Consider the following 22,746-nt stretch of genomic DNA (forward strand, 5'->3'; position numbering starts at 1 on the left):
CAGAGCTTAATAGGAGGTAGGACAGACTGAACAAGCCTGCGGTACATACTTGCATGCATGGGAACTAGGGAAGGGAGCAGGCCTGGTGGGGGTTATGGGGAGTCGCCCCAACTAGGCTGCAGCTCCCACTGGTTTGCGTGAGGACCAAGTATGAAGTGAGTAGGACAGAGCTAGACCACAATACCCATTGGTCTAAGTGGATGACAGGGTTGGAAACAGAACTGACCCAGCGGAGACCGGTCACATTAAGCAGGGCCATGCCATCCACAAACACTCTAGAGAACCATATCCGGGGGAAGATTCTGTGGGGGATGTGTGGGCCAAACCTTATAGAAAATCTAGCCCCACAGGTTACTTCAAGAGATGGAGTGGTGATGAACTAAACTAGGTGTGACCAAGGAGCCTGCCATCAATCACAGATTAAAGAACCGACAACAGTCTGGACTGGTTGGGACAGCGGCACTCAAATGTGCATCATGTGTGGGGTGTGGGGTGGGCCGGGCTGCTACATTCACCAGCTCATGCAAGGCCAAGGGGAGGGCCAGACTGCGCTGGGCACTGGCCTAGAACCCAATGGGAACTGGGTCTGGGAGGGGATCAAGTGGAGAAACTTGGGAAGCTCCCCTGGTGAGTCATGGCTCCCACTGGTGAACAGGTGGTCCAGACTTGGAGGTTGGACAAGCTGGGCAAATTAGCTCCAATTGCTCATCAGTGTATGAAACGGCAATGGAACGGGCATACTGGGCAGTACTGAGCAAACCTTAGCCTACAAGCAAAACTAGAACCCAGGATGGAGCACGGGTCATGCCCAGCTAGGTTCTTGTACCTAGTGGTCTGCGTGAGCCATGGACACTGAGCCACGGTGTCTAAGGCAGGGGTCATGACAGGTGATGGGCTGTGCCAAGCTGAATCACAGCAACCACTGGCATGCTGAACACTGGCTGGGAACAGGCCCGGTTGGGGGGCTGTGCGGGGCATCCTGGCTGGGTGGAGGTTCCCACTAAGGGGCGCACAAGCTGGAATGGGGCTGCGTTCTGATCGGGTTACAGTTGTAGTCTCCCTTGGCACAAGTGTGGACTGGGACAAGACACACTGGGCCGGGTCAGACTCCAACACCTTCTGGTGTTCTGGAGGACCAGGGTAGATGCGGGATGGACTAGGCTGGGTCTCAACCCCAACCGAGCCATGTATGAGCTTTATGTGGGTATGGACAAGCTGTGGCTGGGCTGAAACATCCAACAACAAGAACCAGAATGGGTTGAAGGCCAGTCAGGAAAAGCTACTGTTCCTGCTGGCACAGGAGGTGAACTGAGTGGTGCTGGCTCATGGACCCACTGGTATGCGTGAAACCTGGCACTCAGCGGGGTTCTGATGGAGGAGCCTGGGCAACTCCTCTGACAGGACACAGACCCTGCAAGGAAGCGCAAGAAGCATGGAAGGAAACAGTCCAGAAGAGGTCATGGAAAGTGTCCCACTGGCATACATTTGGCATGGGTTGGGGGTAAACCAGGCTGAATCAGTTCACGTCATCCACTGGCAAATCCGAGTACCAGAACAGAGTGTGGGTCGAGCCAGGTTCGGTTGCAACAAAAGCAGTACATAACACAGAATGCCAAAGTGAGGTTGCCTGTGCGAGATGTGACCACAGCACCCAACCAGCACGTGTGAGAATCAGGAAGGGAGGGGCAGGGCTGGCAGGGGAATAAGGGTGGTTCCCTTGCTGGACAGATGCTCCCACTGGAAAGCGTGAGCTGGGATGGGGCCAGACCAGGCTAGGCAGGGCTACAGCACCTGTGTGCCTCATGTGGACCAGATCAGGAAAAAACCAGGCTGCGCGGATTATTCCTATTGGTGCAATGTACAATTGGAGTGAGTGAGGAGTTTTTGGCTTAGCCGCAGCATCAGCTGGCAAAGGCTGGCATTGGGGGCTAGTTCTGTCAAGTTGGGCCACAGAACCACCTGGAGAGTGCATAATCCAGGAGTGGGAGTGGTCTGGGAAGGAAATAGTGGGCTCCTCCCTCTTGGGTTACCACTCCCCATAGAAGGGCACAAAAACTAGGGCAGGGACTGGGGTGGCTTGAGAGACACCCAACAATATCCGTGAGGGCTGGACAGTTGAACTGGTTGGATGGAACAAGGTTTTAATACCCATTGACATGTATGAGAGCATAAGGGGATGTGGGACAGACTAGACTAGTCTGTCACACATACTGGCAAACCAGGGTAAGGGGCGGGCCTGGTGGGGGTTATTGTGGGTCACTCCAGTTAGGCTGCAGCTCCCACTGGTTTATGCGAGAGCCGAGTATGTGCTGGGCAGAACCAGGCTGGACTGCAAACACCCATTGATTCTAGTGGAAGACAGGGATGGAAACAGAACCAACCCAGTGATTGCAACCACCAGCTCATTGGGGCAATGGATTGTACCGGGCCCTGTGCTTGCTAGAACATACAAGAATCTGGTCTGGGAACACCTCACACAAAGTTTCTTTGGGGATTCCCCCAATCGAGCTTCCAGACTCAGAACCCTAACCATCAAAAGACAGAGGACAGAACAGGTCAATCAACCACCTCAGCTATATGTTGGCAGTGAAAAACTGGGCAAATGGAGACTCTATGATGCACGACTGTCAATCAGTGGATTCTCCAACGACCTCATCGTGCTTGGAGTGGTGAGAGTGGCAGCGATTCAGAATTGTTGAACTATCAAAACCACTTGAGCAAGACCCTCGGAGCATGCCGCACATCCGGGACCTGGGGTGGGTGGGAGACTGGGTGGGCTTCTCCCTTAAAACATCCTTTTACATCAGATATATTAAGGAAATAATACGGAACTAATTGTCTTGCCCATTTTCCTGTAGCGCTTGAACCTTTTACCCTAATTCTGTCAAGTTTGTCAAAAAAATAAATAAAAATAAATTAAAAAAATCTAAATGGATAACAGATCTAAACCTACATCCAGAAACCTTCAAACTTTTGGAAGAAAATGTTGGAAATACTCTGCAAGATCTAGGGGTAGGTCCCAACTTCCTAAAAAGGACACCAAAGGCAATAGCAATCAAGACCAGAATAAACAAATGGGACCTCATCAAACTAAGAAGCTTCTGTACAGCAAGGGAAATAATCAACAAAGTAAAAAGCAACCCACAGAATGGGAGAAGATCTTCGCGCACTACGTAGGTGATAGAGGGCTAATCTCCAGAATATACAAAGAGCTATAAAACAACCAAAATGTCAAAACAAACAAGCCAGTCAAGAAATGGGCATGGGAAATGGGCAGACACTTCACAAAGGAACAAACCCAAATGGCAAATAAACATATGAAAAAATGCTCAAGTTCCCTGGCAATAAGGGAAATCCAAATTAAAACATCAATGAGGTACCACCTAACGCCAGTAAGACTGGCCCACATGAATAAAAGCACCAACAACACTTGCTGGTGAGGTTGCGGGGAAAAGGGAACCCTACTCCACTGCTGGTGGGGCTGCAGGTTGGTACAGCCTCTATGGAAATCAGTATGGAGAACATTCAAACAACTCAAAATCAACATACCGTATGATCCAGCAATAGCACTACTAGGAATATATCCAGAACACTTGTTTTATGAGAAACCAACATGCACTCCTATGTTCATAGCAGCACAATCAGTAATTGCAAAAACATGGAAGCCAAAATGCCCATCAGCAGAGGATTGGATAAGAAAGCTATGGTTCATCTACTCCATGGAATACTACTCAGCTATTAAAAAAAACAAAATGCAGTTCTTTGTGGCCAAATGGGCCAAACTGGAAACCATAATGCTAAGGCAAATGAGCCAATCCCAAAAGGTTAAATACCACATGTTTGCCTTAATTTAAGAAGATATGATGTTATGTTATGAATGTTATATGTTGTGTATAAACTAAAATTGAAATGTCAATGAGGTGGTCACAGAAGGTGGTTAAGAAATCGCATTTATTTTTACCATATTGGTTACTCATTACTATGTCAATTAATTCCATAATGATGTAAATTTTTGCTGATGGTATGTTGGAGCTTTTAATTGATTGGGATGATACTCTGCTGGCTCTGTCTTCAGACCAGGGAGGGTATACCTAAGAAGTCGTTGAACTTAACTGGACAATAAGATGCTGGACTCTATGTTTGGTATATGCTTGCAATGAGGGAATTTCAACTGAACTTGAACTGTGGTTATGCAACAAGGTGGAGGAATCCATCATGGTGGGAGGGTTTGGGGAGGGGTGGGGAGAATTCCAGTACCTATGAAACTGTGTCACATAATACAATGTAATTAATGAAAAAAAAATCCTATCATATACATTAAACTTGATCACCGCATGCCTTAGGGCCATCTCTGTTGAAATACCCAATGAGAAACCTGAGAAAAACATGAATGTCATAAGAATTATTTTCTCTACTTAAAATCTATTCTCACATTGTACAGCTAAGAAATGCTTCCAGTAACTGATAGAAATCAAGAAATCCATGCTCTTCGTAATGTATAAGTACATGTCTGCAACAAATATTCGTACAATGCATTTTCTCAAGGATTTCTAATTTTCTGATGTCAGAAATTCAGTGTTTCTAATTGCATCGTGAATTAGAATTAGCACCAGCAATTCTGAAAAAGTAAACAAATCTGCTTAGCGATAAAATATACCAAATATTTACTACATGCTCAGCAACTATGTAGTTTTAAAAAAAATGTATGACTAGCAAAATTTCTAAGACGATGTCAAAACTAAATGTCTGATCATCACACAACAGCCATAACCTTCAACTCTCCAAGGTAAACCAGACTGCTGGATCACCCTAAAGATGGGGTCGTGCAGCCAACAAATCCCCCAAGTCTCCCAATACCCTTCTGCTGGATGTCACTGAAGTCCCCATGTTGTCCAGGTTCTCATTTACAAGTCACTAACCTGGCTTGACCTCAGTGTTTCTGACAATCCTGGGCTAGTGGCCATTGGCAAATCCTCTTTTTAAAATTTTTATTTTGAAATAAAAATATCAGGATAAAAGTCTAACTGTATTCTATATGTAAAAGAGCCAATCAAAAAGATTTGTCAAGCCTGAGAACTAAATATATGCCAAGGAAATAAAAGTACCAAGGAAGCAGGAGTGGAGACTTAAAGTGGCATAATGTAGAATTTCAGATAAGACCCTAAAATGAGGAAAGGATATAGTGAAGACATTTATAAATGTCTGTATACCAAGTAATATGGCATCTATAGTTTAAACTACATACACAAAAAGTATTATATTGACCCTGGCACAATAGGCTAATGGCTAAATATTTACCTTCTTTCTACTGGGATCCCATATGGGCACCAGTTTGTGTCCTGGGTAATCCATTTCCCAACCAGCTCTCTGCTTGTGGCCCGGAAAAGCAGTTAAGAATGGCCCAAAGCCTTGGGACCCTGAACCCGTGTGGGAGACCTGGAAGAAACTCCTGGCTCCTGGCTTCGGATCGGCTCAGCCCTGCCCTTTATGGTCACTTGGGGAATGAATCAAAAGGTGGGAAGATCTTTGTCTCTCCTTTTCTCTGTAAATCTGAATTTCCAATAAAAACAAATCTTTTAAAAGTATTATACATATGCATATATGTATACACATATTATATATGTATATATACACATATACACACATAGTATATACACTTCCATATATAATCAAAAGTGTGGTATTTTTCTTTCTGAGTCTGGATTATTACTTGCTATAATGACCTCCAAATCCATCCATGGTATTGCAAGTGCCAGGATTTCACACTTCTTAATGGCTATCCTAACTTGAATGTCACATGTGGAGAGGAACTAGGCAGGGCTAGGCAGGAGTTCATCCTAGAAGACACCTAGTGCCTTGTCAGGGATGTGGAGAGTGACTATAAAACCCATCCAACCTGGGATACTCTGAGAACAAAGAGGAAGACTTTAATTATTACACAACAGACATATCCTGAGACTGTTCCAAGTAAACCAGGTGGCATAGGGATCCCACAGATGGGCTCACGGTAGTTGGTGCAGGCGTGCTCTGGTGTGCCAGCTCTGCTGCTCCAACTCACCATGGTCAGGAAAGGCAGGGACCTAAGCAGGCTGCAACAGGAGCCATTCATGTCTCATCTGCTGCTTGCCTCCTTCCCCAGACCTCACCATGGTATTTAACAGGTAGGAATCCCAGGAGTGCAGGAGTGAAAAAAACTTGAGAGTAGGAAAAGAGAAGAAACAATGCATTTTTGCATTTTTTTGGTGTCTATGACTCACAAATTAAATCGACCTCTTTATATGTATTACAAAAAAGTGTGGCAGCATTGTGGTATAGCAAGTTACATTGCCACTTATGGTGTATCCATATGGGCACCATATGCTTCGCTTCCTACCAGTTCCTTGCGAATGGCCTGGGAAAGCAGTGGAGGATGGCCAAAGTGCTTGGGTTCCAGTACTCACACAGGGGACTTGCAAGAAGCTTCAAACTCCTGTCTCCTGGCTTTGGCCTGGAGCAACCCTGGATATTGTAGTCATTTGGCTGAGTAAACTAGTGAATGGAAGACCTCGCTCTCCTACCCTCTCTCAATCTGTAACTCTGCCTTTCAAACAAGTAAATCTTTAAAAAAAATAAATTTTATTATGTATATGTAATACATACAACATTTATAAATACATACAAGAGAACTTCAAAAAGGAAGGGAAAACAGAATCAAAGATAAGTTGACACAAAGATGTAAATTCATGTGTAATTTATTCATAATATGCATTTTCAGGAACTATCCAAAGGCCCCACATGTGCATTTGCATATATTTGAAATTTTTTTGCACTAAAATTAACTTACTTTTTTTTTTAAAAGATTTATTCATTTTATTACAGCCAGATATACAGAGAGGAGGAGAGACAGGGAGGAAGATCCTCCATCCGATGCTTCACTCCCCAAGTGAGCCACAATGGGCCGGTACATGCCAATCCGATGCCGGGACCAGGAACCTCTTCCGGGTCTCCCACGTGGGTGCAGTGTCCCAATGCATTGGGCTGTCCTCAACTGCTTTCCCAGGCCACAAGCAGGGAGCTAGATGGGAAGTGGAGCTGCCGGGATTAGAACTGGCGCCCATATGGGATCCTGGGGCATTCAAGATGAGGACTTTAGCTGCTAGGCCATGCCGCCGGGCCCAACTTACTTTTCTTATAAAACGATTTAGTGGCTTTTAGAGGCCAGCAGTAGCTTAGAGGCTGAAGTCTTCACCTTACAAGCACCGGGATCCCATATGGGCGCCGGTTCTAATCCCGGCAGCTCCACTTCCCATCCAGCTCCCTGCTTGTGGCTTGGGAAAGCAGTTGAGGACGGCCCAAAGCTTTGGGACCCTGCACCCGTGTGGGAGACCCGGAAGAGGTTCCTGGCTCCCGGCATCGGATTGGCGCGCATCGGCCCGTTGCGGCTCACTTGGGGAGTGAAGCATCGGATGGAGGATCTTCCTCTCTGTCTCTCCTCCTCTCTGTATATCCGGCTTTCCAATCACAATAAAATCTTAAAAAAAAAAAAAGAACTGTATCTGTGAACTGCACTAAACCTGTTCTTGTATTCATGTCACATTAACATGTGAATTGATGAGGAAAGGAAAAGATATGGACCCAACCTAGTATCCATCAACTGATGAATGGCTGATGGAATACTATTCAGTCATGAAAAAGAAAAATAGTTTGCTATTTGCTGTCAAATGGATGAAGCTGGAGATAAGTGGGCAAAATATGCCAGATAACAGGACAACGCCATGTTTTTCACTGCTTCTGAGCTGGGCATTGCTATTACTAGAGGCCGGGGACAGGGAGAGTGTAGACAACAGCTACAAACGCATGGTGAGATAAAAGTAACAAGTTCCCATGTCTTCTGACACAGTGTGATGACTGGAGTTCACAATGTCGTTTCCCATTTGATGAACTGGAGGCATGGAACCAGCAGGCTCTGAACACAAAGGTGTACATAAAGACTCGCTGCCTTATCATATGCTGTGTCTTTGGATTAAAATTTTGCAATATACCAAGTACTGCACAAAGATTACATGGTAATCCAAAAGTTTAAATAAAATTTCAAAAATAAGTTTCTGCAGTGTTTTTCAGAAAAGTTAAAGACCTTCTTTGTGTCTATAATTAGACTATTTTTCTCAACTCATTTCTGTCTTTACAATTCCACAAGTGCCAACTGAGCAAGAGAAAGAAAGGACATTCAAGTTAGAAAGGATGAAGTCAAATTGTCAATGATTGCATGATTTTATGTGGAGAAAACTCCAAATAAACATTAATTTATTGACACTAATAAATTGAGTAGATTTGCAGAACAGAAAAATTAGTTATAAAACAGCATATTATTTAAAAAAGAAATCAAGAAAGCAATCATATTTCCAACAGCTATAAAAAACATGACAACAACCCAAGCAAATAAATGTAACCAAGGAGATGAAGTATTGCTATAATGAAAAGTATAGAATACTGATGTAAGAAATTGAAGAGTACAGAGAAAAAGGGAGATATCCTATGTTCATGAATTCCAAGGATCAATATAGTAAAATATCCACACTGCCAAAAGTAACGCATGAATGCAATGGAAACTTTATCAAAACACTAATGAAAGTTTCAGGCAAATTGAAGCTACTAGTAAAACTTGTATAGAACCATTTAAAAAAGCAATCTTGAGCACAAAGCAGGAGGTAGTAGATCATCTGACTTAAAAATAATGTACTGCAGAGCTATAATAATTAAAAACTATGGAACTGGCATAAAGAGACCTTAGAAACAAAGCTGCTCATTATACCCAACTGATCTTGACAAAGGTGCTGTGGTGTTTGAGGAAGCACAGTGTTTCCAACAAACAGTGCTGGAAATGTTGGCACCTGAAGCAGAACTTCCCTCCCCCACTTCTCACCACGCTAAGCAAAAATGAACTCAAAAGAGATTAAAGACCCAAACATAAGACTTGAAATAATGAAATAACTAGAAAGAAACGTAAGTGAAAATTTCAGGACAATGCAATGGAAGAGGATTTCTGTGTCAAACTCAAAAAGCAGAGGGAACAAAGACAGGATACACACATGGAGTTTCACCAACCTGAAGAGCTTCTACAGAGCAAAGGAGACAATCAGCATTAACAATACAAGCTGCAGAATGGGACAAAACAGCCACAGCATTTGCAAGCTAAACATGGGCTAATAGGTTAATACCTCAAATGTGTAAGTGTAAGAGCCCAAATACTCCACAGCAAGCAAGAAATACATGCATACATACATACATACATAAATCAGTTATCAAATGGGCAAGTGATGGACATTTTGTTGGCTAAGACATCCACTGAGATGTCCATGTCTAATGCAAATGTGTACTGGGTTCAAATCTGAGCTTCCTGTCACTGTAGATTCTGGGAGCAACAGGTGATACTTCAAGTGGTTGCTTCTCTGCCATCCTCAGGGGAAAGCTTAAGTGAGTTCTCAGTCCCTGGCTCTAATTCCAAACCTCTCTCAGCTGCTGTGGGTTAGTGGGGGACTGAACCTGGGAGCTGTCTCTGTCCCGGGTTTTTCTTTAAGAAAATATTTATGTATTGAAAGTCAGAGCTACAAGAAAAGAGAGGTAGAGTGCGGAAGAGTGAGAGTGAGGGAGAGGAAGAGAGGCAAGGAGAAGTGGGGAGGGGAGAAGAGGAGGAAGAGAGAGAGAGAACGAACTTCCATCTGGTTGTTCACTCCCCAGGTGGTGTGACAGCCAAGGTTGAGCAAGGCCTAAGCCAGAAGCCAGGGATTTCTTCCAGGTCTCCCACATGGGTAGCAGGAACCCAGGCACATAGGTTACCTTCCGTTGCTTTTCCCAAGCTATCAGCAGGGAGTTGATGGGAAGAGGTGAGGCAGGACACAAACCTGTAACATAGCATACCATCACTGCAGGCAGCAGCTTTCACTACTATGCCACACTGCTGGCCATTTCTCCACTTTTGAATAAATAAAATTTAGCAAAACAGAGAACAGATTAAAATCACACATTTTCAAAAGAATACATACCAGTGGCCAACAGGTACACGAGAACCATGCTTTCTAATGATTAGAGAAACGGAAAGTCAAAACCACAAGGAGTGGGCCCAACATGATAGCCTAATAGCGAAAGTCCTTGGCTTGCATGCGCCAGGATCCCATATGGGCACAGGTTCGTGTCTCAGCTGCTCCACTTCCCATCCAGCTCCCTGCCTGTGGCCCGGGAAAGCAGTTGAGGACGGCCCAAAGCCTTGGGACCCTGCACCTGCGTGAGACCCAGAAGCAGCTCCTGGCTCCTGACTTTGTATCGGCTCAGCTCTGGTCATTGTGTTCAACTGTGGAGTGAATCAGTGGACAAAAGATGTTCCTGTCTCTCCTCCTCTCTGTATATCTGACTTTCCAATAGAAAAAAAAAAACAAAAAACCACAGGGAGGTATCACCCCAGTCTAGTTAGCCAGGCTATTATCAAAAAAGACAAGAGTTGGTGAAGAAGTGAAGAGAGAACCCTTGTATTTGCTGGTGGGAATGTAAATCAGTACAACACTATGGAAGGAATTATGGAAGTTCTTTAAAGAACTAAAAATAGAATTACTATAGGATTCAAGAATCCCACTACTGCACATATATTCAAAGGAAATGAAATCTGTGCCAGAGATGCCTGCACATCCAAGTTTACTACAGGGCTGTTCCAAACAGCCAATAAACAGGAATGACGTTATAAGCCCAGGACCGGTGAACAGATGAAATGTGAAGGAGACACACCCACACATGGAAACAATGGCATACTCTTCAGCTACACAAAAGGGTAAAATCTTGTCATTTGCAATAACATGGAATTCACTGTGTTCGGTAAAAGAAGTCAGCTACAGAAAGGCATGTATTGCTTCATGTCATTCATATGTGGAGCTCAAGGAAATTTGTCTCACAGAAGCTGAAAGTACAGTGGTGGTTTCCAGAGGCTGGGGAGGGAGGTGGTAGGAGAGGGGCAAGGAGTTGATTGATGGGAAGTAAGTCAACGACTCTTTTGTAAGTGACATCACTACCAATATAAGAGGAAGAAGTTCTGCTATCATTGCTGTCCAACAGGGTAACTACAGGTAGCAATGATGTACTCTGTATTTTTCTTTAAGAAAGCCAGAAGGAAATTTTCATCACAGAGTTAAATCTGTAGATATGTTCACCCTGTTTTGAACTTAACAATATATGCATGTACCGGGACATCACAGTATTCTAAAAACATGTACATTTTTTTTGTATCAGGTGAAAATACTTCTGCAAGCTAACATCTTTTGAATTGCAGTCTGTTCTAGTGACCATAAATGACAATCTCTTGTTTCTTATTCTAATTCCAAGAACACTGCAGTACCTATGGCCACTTGTATGGCCGTAGGGTGTGATTCACGACCCACACAGCTTACCGAGGCTTCCAGCCCGCGTTGGAGAACCTGAGCCCACCCTGCTGTGGCTTTCTTAGAGATGCCAGAGTTGCTTTCTGAACTCACTGCATGCAGAGCTGGGGTAGCAGCTGTGAGCTAAGTGAACTAATATTAACAAGGCAACTGAAACGCAAAAACAGAAGTCTATAAAAAAAGTAACTGCTTAAACATACATATGAGCTCACAAGTCAGATGAAACGGTGTTACTGACTAGAGGAGGAAGGTGCGGCATGGTTCCCTGGGAAGACTCGCACAGAGCAGCAAAGCAGAGCTAAGTGTGAGTTAGCAGTCTCTGACATCATCAGCTCAACCCCACATTTCTTCCGCTCAACTCCACGCTCAGGAGATGAACTCTTCCTCACAAGACACTGGTTTCCGGCTTTCTCATCACAAGACGACATGCTTTGGGAAAGGTTTTTGACAATTTGGGATGGCCCTTGGCTTCTGGGTGTGCTTCTCAGAAGGGACAGGTGGATGCCCATGCAGAAGCATCCTTATCCCTGTCACTTGCAGTTGTTAGTGACGCCATGGACAGCAATGATTTCCGCTCCAGCCCAGGGGTGAGCCATTTACTTACTTTATGGAGGCCTGCAGCTTCTCGCACAGGACCGAGAGCACAGATACCACGTCATCACAGAGGGACTCCACCGTGGGCCCTTCAAAACACGGGTGACAACCATCAGACTGGGGGGATGCTGGCAACTCCTCTCCACCCCACCACACACTTTGGATGCTTTCCAGGACTGAACGGAGGAGCAGACCTCAAAACACGTATCACAATCAAACAGAAAAAAATGTAAATACAATGCATACTTAATGAAAGGAAACATGGTTAATTAAAAATAAAATGACTCAGTGAACGGTGATCTTGCCACTGCTTAAGCCTTGCTTTGGTATCTTGGATTTCCCCAAATGTAGCAGCACAGAAAAAAAATCGTTGGAACCAAGAAATCAGAGAAAGGAGACTAAGCAATTTAGTCAGCAGCTTCCCCTACTGTCCACAGTGCACATGGACTTTGTTCATAAATGCAGCAAGAGGAATACCAGAGATACACATTTTACCTCTAAACACACTCTTAGTTTCCAAAACCCAAACTTCCCTGAGGCCCGGAAGGAGAGTGATTAAAATTTGGAATCTGTTGAAGTCCATATCTACAGCTTGCTGACATGTGTGAACTTGGTAAACTCTTCCTTTCGGCAAAATGGGATACGTTATATAACAGAAGTGATGTGCCAAGTAGATAATAAGCAGATATGTTTGGTTTCTAAAATAAAACCTTTCAAAGATCCCTACACATACGGCTAAATATTTGAGGACTATATTAATGAGTGAATGTGTATGGAGGCAAGAAAGAAAAAAAAGGTGAGAGAAAAAATAAAAGTAAAGTGAGAGTGGAGTAGGGGAGACAGATGTAAATGGTCAATCCTCAGAAATCAAGTCCAGAAACGTAGAAAGAAAGCCGAGAGATGATAAGGGGCAATGACAAAACAAGCTTCAAACAAACCAACTCTGTATGCAGAATTCTAGACGAACGTTGAACAAACCCCTTTGTGAACTTGCGTCATTCACTGGGAAGGTGAGAAAAGAAGATTTTCCCAGTACCTCTTCTAAAGATTTGTCTTATTTTTGCTTGAAAGGTAGATTTATAGAGAGAAGGAAAGACATACTTAGAGAGATATTTCATCTGCTGGTTCACTTTCCAAATGGCTGCAACAGCTGGAGCTGAGCCAATGTGAAGCCGGGAGCCAGGAGATTCCTCTAGGTCTCTCACGTGGGTGCAAGGTCCCAAGGACTTGGGCCTTCCTTCATGGCTTTTCCAAAGCATAAGCAGGGGAACTCTATCAGGAAGTAGGGCAGCCGGGACATAAGCCAGCACCCATGGGTATGACAGGAAGTAGGGCAACTGGGACATAAGCCAGCACCCATAGGGGATGACAGCACAATAGGTGGAGCATTACCCTATCACGCCATGGCGCTGGCCCCAGACTTTCTCAGTATTTTAAAAATTATTTCAATTTTAATTGAATTGAATTGATTTTACCATCCTTCTTTTGGAATACACTGCAATTAAATTTGTTTTTAAACATTAAATTGCTGGGGCAAGTGTTCCAGCAGAGCAAGTTAAGCCACTGCTAGAGACGCCCACATCCCAAATCTGCGTGCTTATTGGAGCGTCGGCTACTCTGCTTCTCTCCAGCTCCCCAGGAAGACAGTATGTGCTGGGCCAGGCATCTGTATCCCTGAGGCAGGTGGATGCCTCAGCTCCTGCCTCCTGCCTGGCTGTTTCAGACATTCGGATAATGAACCAGGAGACAGAACGTCTCTCTCTCACATCGTCTCTGCATTTCAAGTACGTTAATACTTTAAAAATTGCTTGTCTCCTTCTTCACTGGGTCACAATGAAAGTTCCTTGATTTTTGCCTGACTTCAGTTGGACTGTCTGCTTGACTCCCGGTAAGCCGACTCATTTCACATATGAAAAAGCTGGTATTTCACAAACACAATCCTGGTCCAAGAGCACTGTGTGCCAGCTAGGTTTCTGTCACCCTCCCCTTAATTCTCATTTCAGCAACGAAACCTGACTTAATGGAGAAGAAAGAAGCTAAAAGAAAAATAAAGCTAGCCAGCCTACAAGAAAGAGGTCTGTGAAGAGTTAATTTCATTCCTACACATGGGACAGGAAAAGACACAGTTGGCCTAAGTAAGTGCAATGCCAGAAAGAAGAGAGCAGCTTATTAAGTAACAGTGTGGATGGCCAAGCCAAGCAGAACATGCAAGGAGTATGGCAAACTAGATCAGTCTGGTTTGCCATCTTCTAGACGTTTTCACACCCTTGGACCCGCACCTGGCAAGCACTCATTCTTAAGCCCACTTTTCAAACTGAGCTGGTAAAAATCAAATCCAGTACCTTGTTTCCTGAATTCTGGTGGGACATCTGGGTTTTCAATAATCTAGTAAGGGAGACAAACAATTAGGAGATGCAGGTAAAAACAATTCATGCTTTCAGACAATGGAAAATTCTAGTAAACAAAATGACACCGTCTAGCTCTTCACTTCATTATTCACAGTACTTAGGAGAAAGACCATGATGCCTGGAACAGGAGTTACCAGTTACATAAATCACGCACTCAAGAGCCCACAAGCTTCCTTTTTAAGTTTAAGCCCTGCGGTGTGCCTTATGATCCCAGGATGCTGGGTGCTGACTTGGGGCCATGCCTGCTGAAAGAAACAGCAGAGAACAAGGTATCCCGAGGCCAGAGACTACCTCGTGTGTGGCACCCAGCAAGTGCAGACTCTGTCAGCAGAAGAATCAGGTCCCTGGGCTTTGAAATTCAGGTGCAAAGATGACCAATGGTCACAAGTGCCACTTTCCTAGTTGGCAGCAGGCAAACTGCCTTTTCCCATTCAGACCGACTTCTCTGGCTGCTGCTGGATAGAGCAAGATCCCCAAGTGCCAAGACAGAAACTTCGAGGGAAGGGATGCTCCACAGGGAAGGTTGATTAAGGATTTAGGACTTGCCAAGGCCAGGACAACTCAGCAACTTCTGAGGTGTGAATAGGAAGGAGACACTTCAGCCTCCCAACATGTCTACACTAGGAGATAACGGAAAGGCATTTTCACACTGATTAGCTACTGGACATGTAGGTCATCTCACGGTGCTGAGTTTTTAATTCTTGTGGCAGGCATATATTTCTACCAGCCTCCATTCATTCCTTTGCTGGATCAGCTGCTCTGCAGGGCTTTTGTGGTATGTCACGTCAGTGGCCACAGCACAGACATGATTAGAATGGTATTTTCTGGAGGAAACAAACATGTTTGCATCATACTAGAATGAGGTAAATTTCCTCCCTCTGCCCAGCTCCAACTATTTACATGTGGCCATTTCACTTCAAGAAATGAGTAACTTACAGTTTAACAACAGCTATGGTCACTTCTACAGTTAATTGATAAAGCTGGATGATAACATAAGGTTTCTGAGGATATAAAATCCAAATTATATTCTGTCCTGGGAATAGGGTGCAAACAGACACTACGTTGAACACACTTCCTGCTAATGCATTTGATGTTCTAAATGATTTTTTTCCTTTCCAATTAGGTCTTCCAGATCCAAGGTGGTCTATGGCATCTTTCCAGAAATGGCTTACACTAAAAAACTAGGTGGTACTTAACGTCTCCCAAATGAACACACAGCATCCTTCCAGCAAACTTGACCATTCCCATAGACCACTTCATTTAAAAATACCTAATGCTTAGGTGGCAAAACTTGTATCTTTTTCTACCAGATACACCACAGATGTAAATATTCTGAGATTTATATTTTTCTGGGACATGGAATCACATCTCCAAGGATTGCTTGAATAACAGACGGGAAGTGACAGGAAATACTCAGCTTTCGCTGAATGTGGGATCCTGCTTCCAGCTGAGAAGAGTGAGACCAGAAAACCCATTAGTCACATAAGACCAGGACAAAGGCAGACAAACCCTGGAGTACCATCTGGGACTCCACAATGATACCTGTTATTGTTCTCATTTAACAGCAGTGAAGGGGCCCATTGTGATAGCCTAGTAGCTAAAGTCCTCGCCTTGAACGCACCGGGATCCCATATGGGTGCTGGTTCTAAACCTGGCAGCCCCGCTTCCTATCCAGCTCCCTGCTTGTGGCCTGGGAAAGCAGTCAAGGACGGCTCAAAGCCTTGATACCCTGCAGCTGTGTGGGAGCCCTGGAAGAAGCTCCGGGCTTCTGGCTTCGGATTGGCGCAGCTCCACCCACTGCAGTCGCTTGAGGAGTGAATCACTGGATGGAAGATCTTTCTCTGTCTCTCCTCCTCTCTGTATATGTGCTTTTCCAATAAAAATAAATAAATCTTTTTTAAAAAAAAAGAGCAATGAAGGATAAAAGACTGAGGCCTTTGCCTTGAAACATGGCTTAAGTACATGGCATGTCACTTAAGAACTGGACATGGCCAGGCAGTGTCCAGTAAACAGTCCAATAAACTATTACTAACTCAATATCCAGAGAGAACTTCAGTGCCCAAGTGAGTTTCAGGTAGCATTGAAAACAACTGCTTTTTCACCAAGTAATGCTGAGTAGGAATGTTACACAGGGAACTCTGAATGTTGATGGATGGGATAGGCCAGAAGATACAGCATATGTGTTCTGATTACAGGACAACTCCATTTGGAAAACTTCCTTCACATACCAAACAAAGCACCAGTTTTGAAGAGGATCCACACTCTCACAAACACTGCCGGAAGATGTATTCACAACAAGCCAATTTTATTCAGTGTTGTCACTTAGCAGAGATAGAATAAGAATATAGACTCCTGGAAGAATCTATACCTTCAGTTTTCTTCCATCAAGAATGTTTTTTTCCCCTTGACATATTTTCTGCTTCTGGATGTTAAATTCTTTGAAAATGCATGTTCCCACACCACCCTATTCAAAATTCTCATATAAACAAAATAATATTTAACAAAAGAAAAGTTAATGTCATAAAAAAAGGCCTTGAATTAAAACAACGGTTTAAGCAGAATTTTGAACTTTGGATCTAGCAGACAGACACCCAGCGCTGTTTTCATCCCTGGTTGCGGGAACACACATGGCGGAGAACCTGCTGTAGGATGTGATCAGTGAGCAGGACTTCAGCTCTGCTAACATTTGGCTTCCACTTCATCTTTCTAGGCCGTACGTTCTTCTTGTAAAATGGGAAATGACAGCATTTTACCTAAGGATCTACAGGGTTCGCCTCAACTCCATCATTTGCTGAAAATTTAAAAAATCATTGCAGTAAAAATTGGGAAGCAACTGAAGGGAAGCACCAAAAAATTAATGTGTGCCCAACTGAGATATTCCGAACAGCAACTGAGATTTCACACGTACGTAATAGATGCCAGCTCAGAACACTCATGGACGATTTGAAGACTTCTCATCCAAATGATTTTAGATTCAAGTTTAAAATAAAGCGCTGATTTGGAGGAGGAGAAATGTTCTCATGAACACTTGTGAACGCTCACAAGAAGCCCATTCTATTTACAGTTTCCTCAGGATTCTTGTTCTGGACAGTCTGTTCAAGCTGAGGGCATAAAGCTGAAACAGGTTCCGATGACAGACATCAGACAAACCGTGAGAAGATGCTCACAGCTGGGAGATGACAAAAGGAATCTAAGCCCCAAGGCACGTCATGAACGGGAATTCCTTTTTCTTAATTTCATATCTACTTCCAGCATTTATTATATCACATTCATTTTCTTGACAAAATTTCAACGTGATTTTAAAAGTAAATTTTAAAATAAGAATTGAAGAATTACAAAATCATACAAAAAAAAAAAAAACCCACAGCTCTTAAAGCAAAAATCAAAAGAGCTTGGTTTATATAAAGAAAGGCTCTTCCAAAACAAGCAAGTCATTTAATTCTTGAGTTTTCCATAGGCTACCGACACGGCAGGAGGTTTGGGACCAGGGACAAGGACAACGAAGACGACTGTGACATGGGTGTGCTGCTAGCTCACCGTATTCTCTTGCCGCTGTCGCAACTGCAAGGTCAAGTCGCTCAGCATCTGACTGAGGGTGGCCCGCACAGCAGTGTTGATGCTACGCTGGTGACAGCTACACATGTAGGTTTCAATGCAGACCTAGTCAGGAAACAAGACAGCAACACGCACTCACTGAGACATCCTCATTACCAATGTCCTACACACGAACCCAAGACACCCGCAAGTCATTCCTACAACCTTATTCATTCCAGCAAAAGGAAAAAAAAAAAGCAAATTAGTGACTTTCAACTTGGCCAAATAATTTCATCTAAAATCCAGGTGACTCTAAATATATCAGGAAATGCTTCTTCATGGCACACCAGAACGGATATTAGGGCTGCAGTTGTGGTGCAGCTGGTAAAGCCACCACCTGTGACGCCAGTATCTTATATAGGTATCAGTTCATGGTCTGACTCCTGCACTGCTGGTCCAGTTCCCTGTTTATGTGCCTCAGAAAATAGTGCAATATGGTCCAAGTGCTTGGGTTCCTGTACTCATGTGGGACAACCCCAGCCATTGTGGCCATCTGAGGAGTGAACCAGTAGATGGTAGATCTTTCTCTCTGCAGCTGAATTTTAGATAAATGAACCATTGCAACACCAGAATGTATGATTTTATGAGTTACAATGTGTGGGCAAAGGGTTAGTGAAACCCCAAGTGTGACTTTGGGTACCCTCTCTAGCTGCGTTATTTTGGAAATTCGATAAAGGGCAGGGTGCTGGTCATGTTTCTAAGCAGCGTGGTTTATGGTTCAAGTGCTTCCTGATTACTAAACTCCACCGAACTGGGATTACCTGTGTGTCAACTGGAAATGACTGGTGGGAAGATACAGGTGTAGGCTTCCCTGGATACAACTACTCTTGTAATAGATCACATCCCCTGGGAATGATTCAGCTGGCTCTGTTCACAGAATGACTTTAAAAGCTTTGGTTCCTATTTGGGATATGGACTCCGAAGCCAATGAACTTCAAGCCTTACTGACCTGGCTTTTTGTGCCTACACTGTTATTTGAGAGCCAGAGCTCTCCCTTTAATTGCTACGAGGTCTCCTGTTCAAGGCAAATGCTAACACTGCCCTGTTTCCATTTCCTGTCCTGTGTACTGAGTGATAAAATGCCAGTTGTAGCCTTTTTGTGGCTTCTTGTTTCAATGTCTACTGGAACCCAGAAGACATCTCGGTGGTGAGAGCATGAAGAAGGCTCAATTTTGAAACATCTGCCATTTGATAATGATGATGCTAAATGGCTTCACCACTTTGCAGACTGCTGTGATGACCCATTTTCCTGGACACCATGGAGATGGGCACAGCTATTAACACATACATGATTTAGCTATGCCTGTGTTTTTCTCTCCATACAATATTCTATCCTCTGAGGCAAAGACAGGCAAAGACAGATTTTCATGTACCTAAATTACTTCCCTGGGAATAGTTCTAAGGCTGTCCACAATGACAGTACAGAATTCTGGGGTGGGCTTTTGATCAAGTGGTTAGGACATCCAATGACCTGGCTTGGACTCTTAGCTCTGGCTCCTGGTTCCTTCTGCCTGCTAACGTGGGCCTTGAGGGCAGCACTTGAGCTCTAGCTAATTCAGAGACCTGGATTGAGTTCCAGTCTCCTGGTTTTGGCCACTCCGCAGCCACTGTGGGAGTTTGAGGAGTGAACCAGGGAATGGGAGGTCTCTCTGTCTCCATACCTCTGCTTCTTAAATAAAAATGAAAAATTTGACATCCTACTCAGTGACAAAATTTAATTTGGTGCTTGACAACCAAATTAAATAGATAGGGAAGAGGGACTACAATTTTTTTTCAAGTTTTTTTTTTTCAGTCCTTTTGAGATGAAGAGACAGATAGCTGGCGCACTTAACCAAACAGCTAAAGAGCTGGGGTTGGACCAGCCTGAGGCAGGACCCTCAAACTGAATCTGGTGTCCCACTTGGGGGACAGGGACTCAAGCATTTAAGCTATCACTTGCTGCCTCCCAGGGTATGCAATAGGAAGAAGCTGGAATTGTAGGAGATGTAGACATTCAGACTTGGATACTTTAATATGAAATGCACGAGCCCAAAGCAGTGCCATTTTTGTAAAATTAAGATTCAGGGCCTGGTGCGAGAGCCTAGTCACTAAATCCTTGCCTTGTATTTGTTGTAATCCAAGATAAATGCTGGTTCGTGTCCCAGTTGTTCCACCCCCTGCTTTTGGCCTAGGAAAACAGTATAGGACGGTCCAAAGCCTTGGAATCCCGCACCCACGTGGGAGACTTGGATGAGGCTCCTGGCTTCAGATCAGCTCAGTTCCAGCAGTTGCGGGCACTTGGGGAGTGAATCAGCGGATGCAAGGTCTTTGTCTCTCTTTCTCTCTATAAATTTGACTTTCCAATAAAAATAGATAAATCTCAAAAAAATTAAAGATCTATAAATTCATTTGAGAGGCAGAACAACAAAGACAGACAGAACTTTTCCATCTGCTGCTTTTTTCCCAGGCTGGGTCAGGTTGAAGCCAGGACCAAGGAGATCTTTCCTAGTTTCCCACAAAGGTAGCCGGGGCGTGAGCACTTGGGACACCATCTGCTGTCTTCCCAGGTGCATCAGCAGAGTGCTGGATCAGACGCCTTAACCCACCACTGTGATTATGGATGCTGGGTGCCACAAGTGGCAGCTTAACCTACTGTGCCACAACTCCAGCCTCGGTCAGCTAGCGTCTTAACCACTGCACCAAACACTCATCCCAGAGACCAAATGTCAACTTTTCAGACTACTGCTGCTTAACTTGCAGAGTTTTCCACCAGGCCTCGCTACACTAATCCTTCTGTAAAATTAATCAGGTGAAAGGTAAATACGTTTAAAGTTTAACTTATCTTTTATTGAGTAGCTTGTATTTCAAAGGAACACTTGAAATTTAAAACTGTATTTGGAAATGAGCCAAGAGAAACTCATTTCATCGTTAAGGAACAAGTTATAAAGTTTTTTTTTAATAAAACTATTTAAAGCATGTAGATTTTTAATTCATTTACTCACATGAGTTTGCACATATTTTGAAAGAAAAAAAGGTGTTTTCATCCTTGGTGTATGGGATCTAATGATTTACGATGTTGAAAAGGCATCCAAATGAGTGCCATGTTTCACTTTGGTGAACTGAAATTCTCCACAGTCAAATCAAGCCCACTAGTGCCACTTGAACATTCTAATTTAGCAATTTTCTGGATATCCTGCAGTTTTCCCAGGAAGTCTGCCTGACTGTGGATCTCTGAGAGTGCTAAGATATGACATTATAAATTTAGTGGAAACTTTAAGCCTTAAAAGCATTAAAGGTGAAAGAGTAGCTATTTTGAGATTAGAGCTACACACTTAACAAAAATTCTCTTGAATATTTAGGGCAATATTGAGTAAACTCTCTCCCTTTAAAAATGTTAGAATCACTGTAGGCTGATGGAAAAAAGCACACATGAGAAATTGGATTTTACATCACAGCGATGCAAACAGACAGAACTTTCCAAACACCACAGGTGAGGTTTATTTGTGTGTAGGGGAGAGGTTAATGTCACCACTGTTTTAGTTTTTTAATAATGGACATGACTTTATTATAGGACGTGTTTTGTTGAGGGAAAGATGTGAATATTCACTTAGCTAAAAATAAGTATTAATCTGAGTAGCTCAATCTGTTGACGTTGGAAATTTAAACACTTGAATATGACAAAAGGATATCTTATTAAATACAGCATTACCATGTAGCTGATATTATTATTATATTTAGGTATGCAGAAAGAAATGCCGTTATCAGCTATGTTAACATCTTCTAAAGAATAGATCCTCCAACTTACTGTAACAGTAAGTTGGTCAGCTAGTTCACAGAGGGTTTCCATTTTAAACCTGACCTCTGTATCCAAGGCCAAAAACACTTCATCATACAAATGCTTTCTTTTCCTCTACCTCAGGACAGTACTGACAGGAACATACTGAATCAGAGAAGGTAGGAGAAGGTCAAGGCCCAAGGCAGGTTGTTTCTGGAAAGGGCTCATCTGGCTCTCATGTTAGTCTCCCTAGCATCAGTTGTATCTCCCCATGCCCTTTGCTTTCGTCAAGAACCTGTGCTGAAAGGACCCTAGTCCTGCAGCTCTGCAGGAGGTGGGACCACGTCAAATACCTTGTGAAAAGCCACAGGCCCCGGATGACCAGAGAATGCACGAAGACACAGGGCAGTGAGGAGGCTCACAAGGAACATTTTGATCGTGCCATGCATTTGTGGACATCCAGTTTTACGACATGCTAAACACAGCTGAGAGCAAAAATACACATGGTTAATGAAGCTGGGATAAAGCCCTACAGCAGCCAGAAAAAAAAAGATCAAAATTCACTAATCCGCAGGCTACACGTAAGCAGTCAGAGTTTTTACGTCATTGTGTAAGTGGACTAATAATAACAGTACCAGGCCAAGCCCAGGAAGGAATCACAATGATTAACCATGAAGCAGCATAATGGAATGTAGCAGATAGTCAAGAAATGTCAACCCAAATGATCACAAATTCCAGAGTTGCCACAGAAGCAGCTTGCTTAATTCTATAACATGTGGTTAACCTTCTCTTTCTCATCTGAATGAGACTGGTGGCACTTCTTGCTTAAAACAGTACATACTGGTGAGTACTATGTTCCAGCAGGATCAGAGCTAGTATACTTCCAATCAGAAAAATGTGTGGAGATGTGAAACAGTTCATGGAGATAAAATAAGAAAAGCTAGAAGAAAGCAGAAGAAACGTCTTCTCTATTAGAAAGACCATCTCTTGTAGA

At 43.5% G+C, this 22,746-nt stretch overlaps 1 protein-coding gene across 1 annotated transcript in view; it reads right to left on the reverse strand.

Moving 5' to 3' along the window:
• ARFGEF3 (ARFGEF family member 3) overlaps nucleotides 1-22,746 on the reverse strand; it is a 172,907-nt gene that overhangs the window by 66,003 nt on the left and 84,158 nt on the right. Inside the window, exons 6-8 of the mRNA XM_004587269.3 lie at nucleotides 17,942-18,064; nucleotides 14,339-14,381; nucleotides 12,007-12,085 (exon numbers count right to left, since the gene is read on the reverse strand). Of these exons, the coding sequence (XP_004587326.2) occupies nucleotides 12,007-12,085; nucleotides 14,339-14,381; nucleotides 17,942-18,064 (245 nt within the window). The remainder of the gene's footprint in view (nucleotides 1-12,006; nucleotides 12,086-14,338; nucleotides 14,382-17,941; nucleotides 18,065-22,746) is intronic.

The sequence above is a fragment of the Ochotona princeps genome, chromosome 1 (genome assembly GCF_030435755.1).
Source record: "Ochotona princeps isolate mOchPri1 chromosome 1, mOchPri1.hap1, whole genome shotgun sequence".
Classification (NCBI taxonomy): domain Eukaryota; kingdom Metazoa; phylum Chordata; class Mammalia; order Lagomorpha; family Ochotonidae; genus Ochotona; species Ochotona princeps.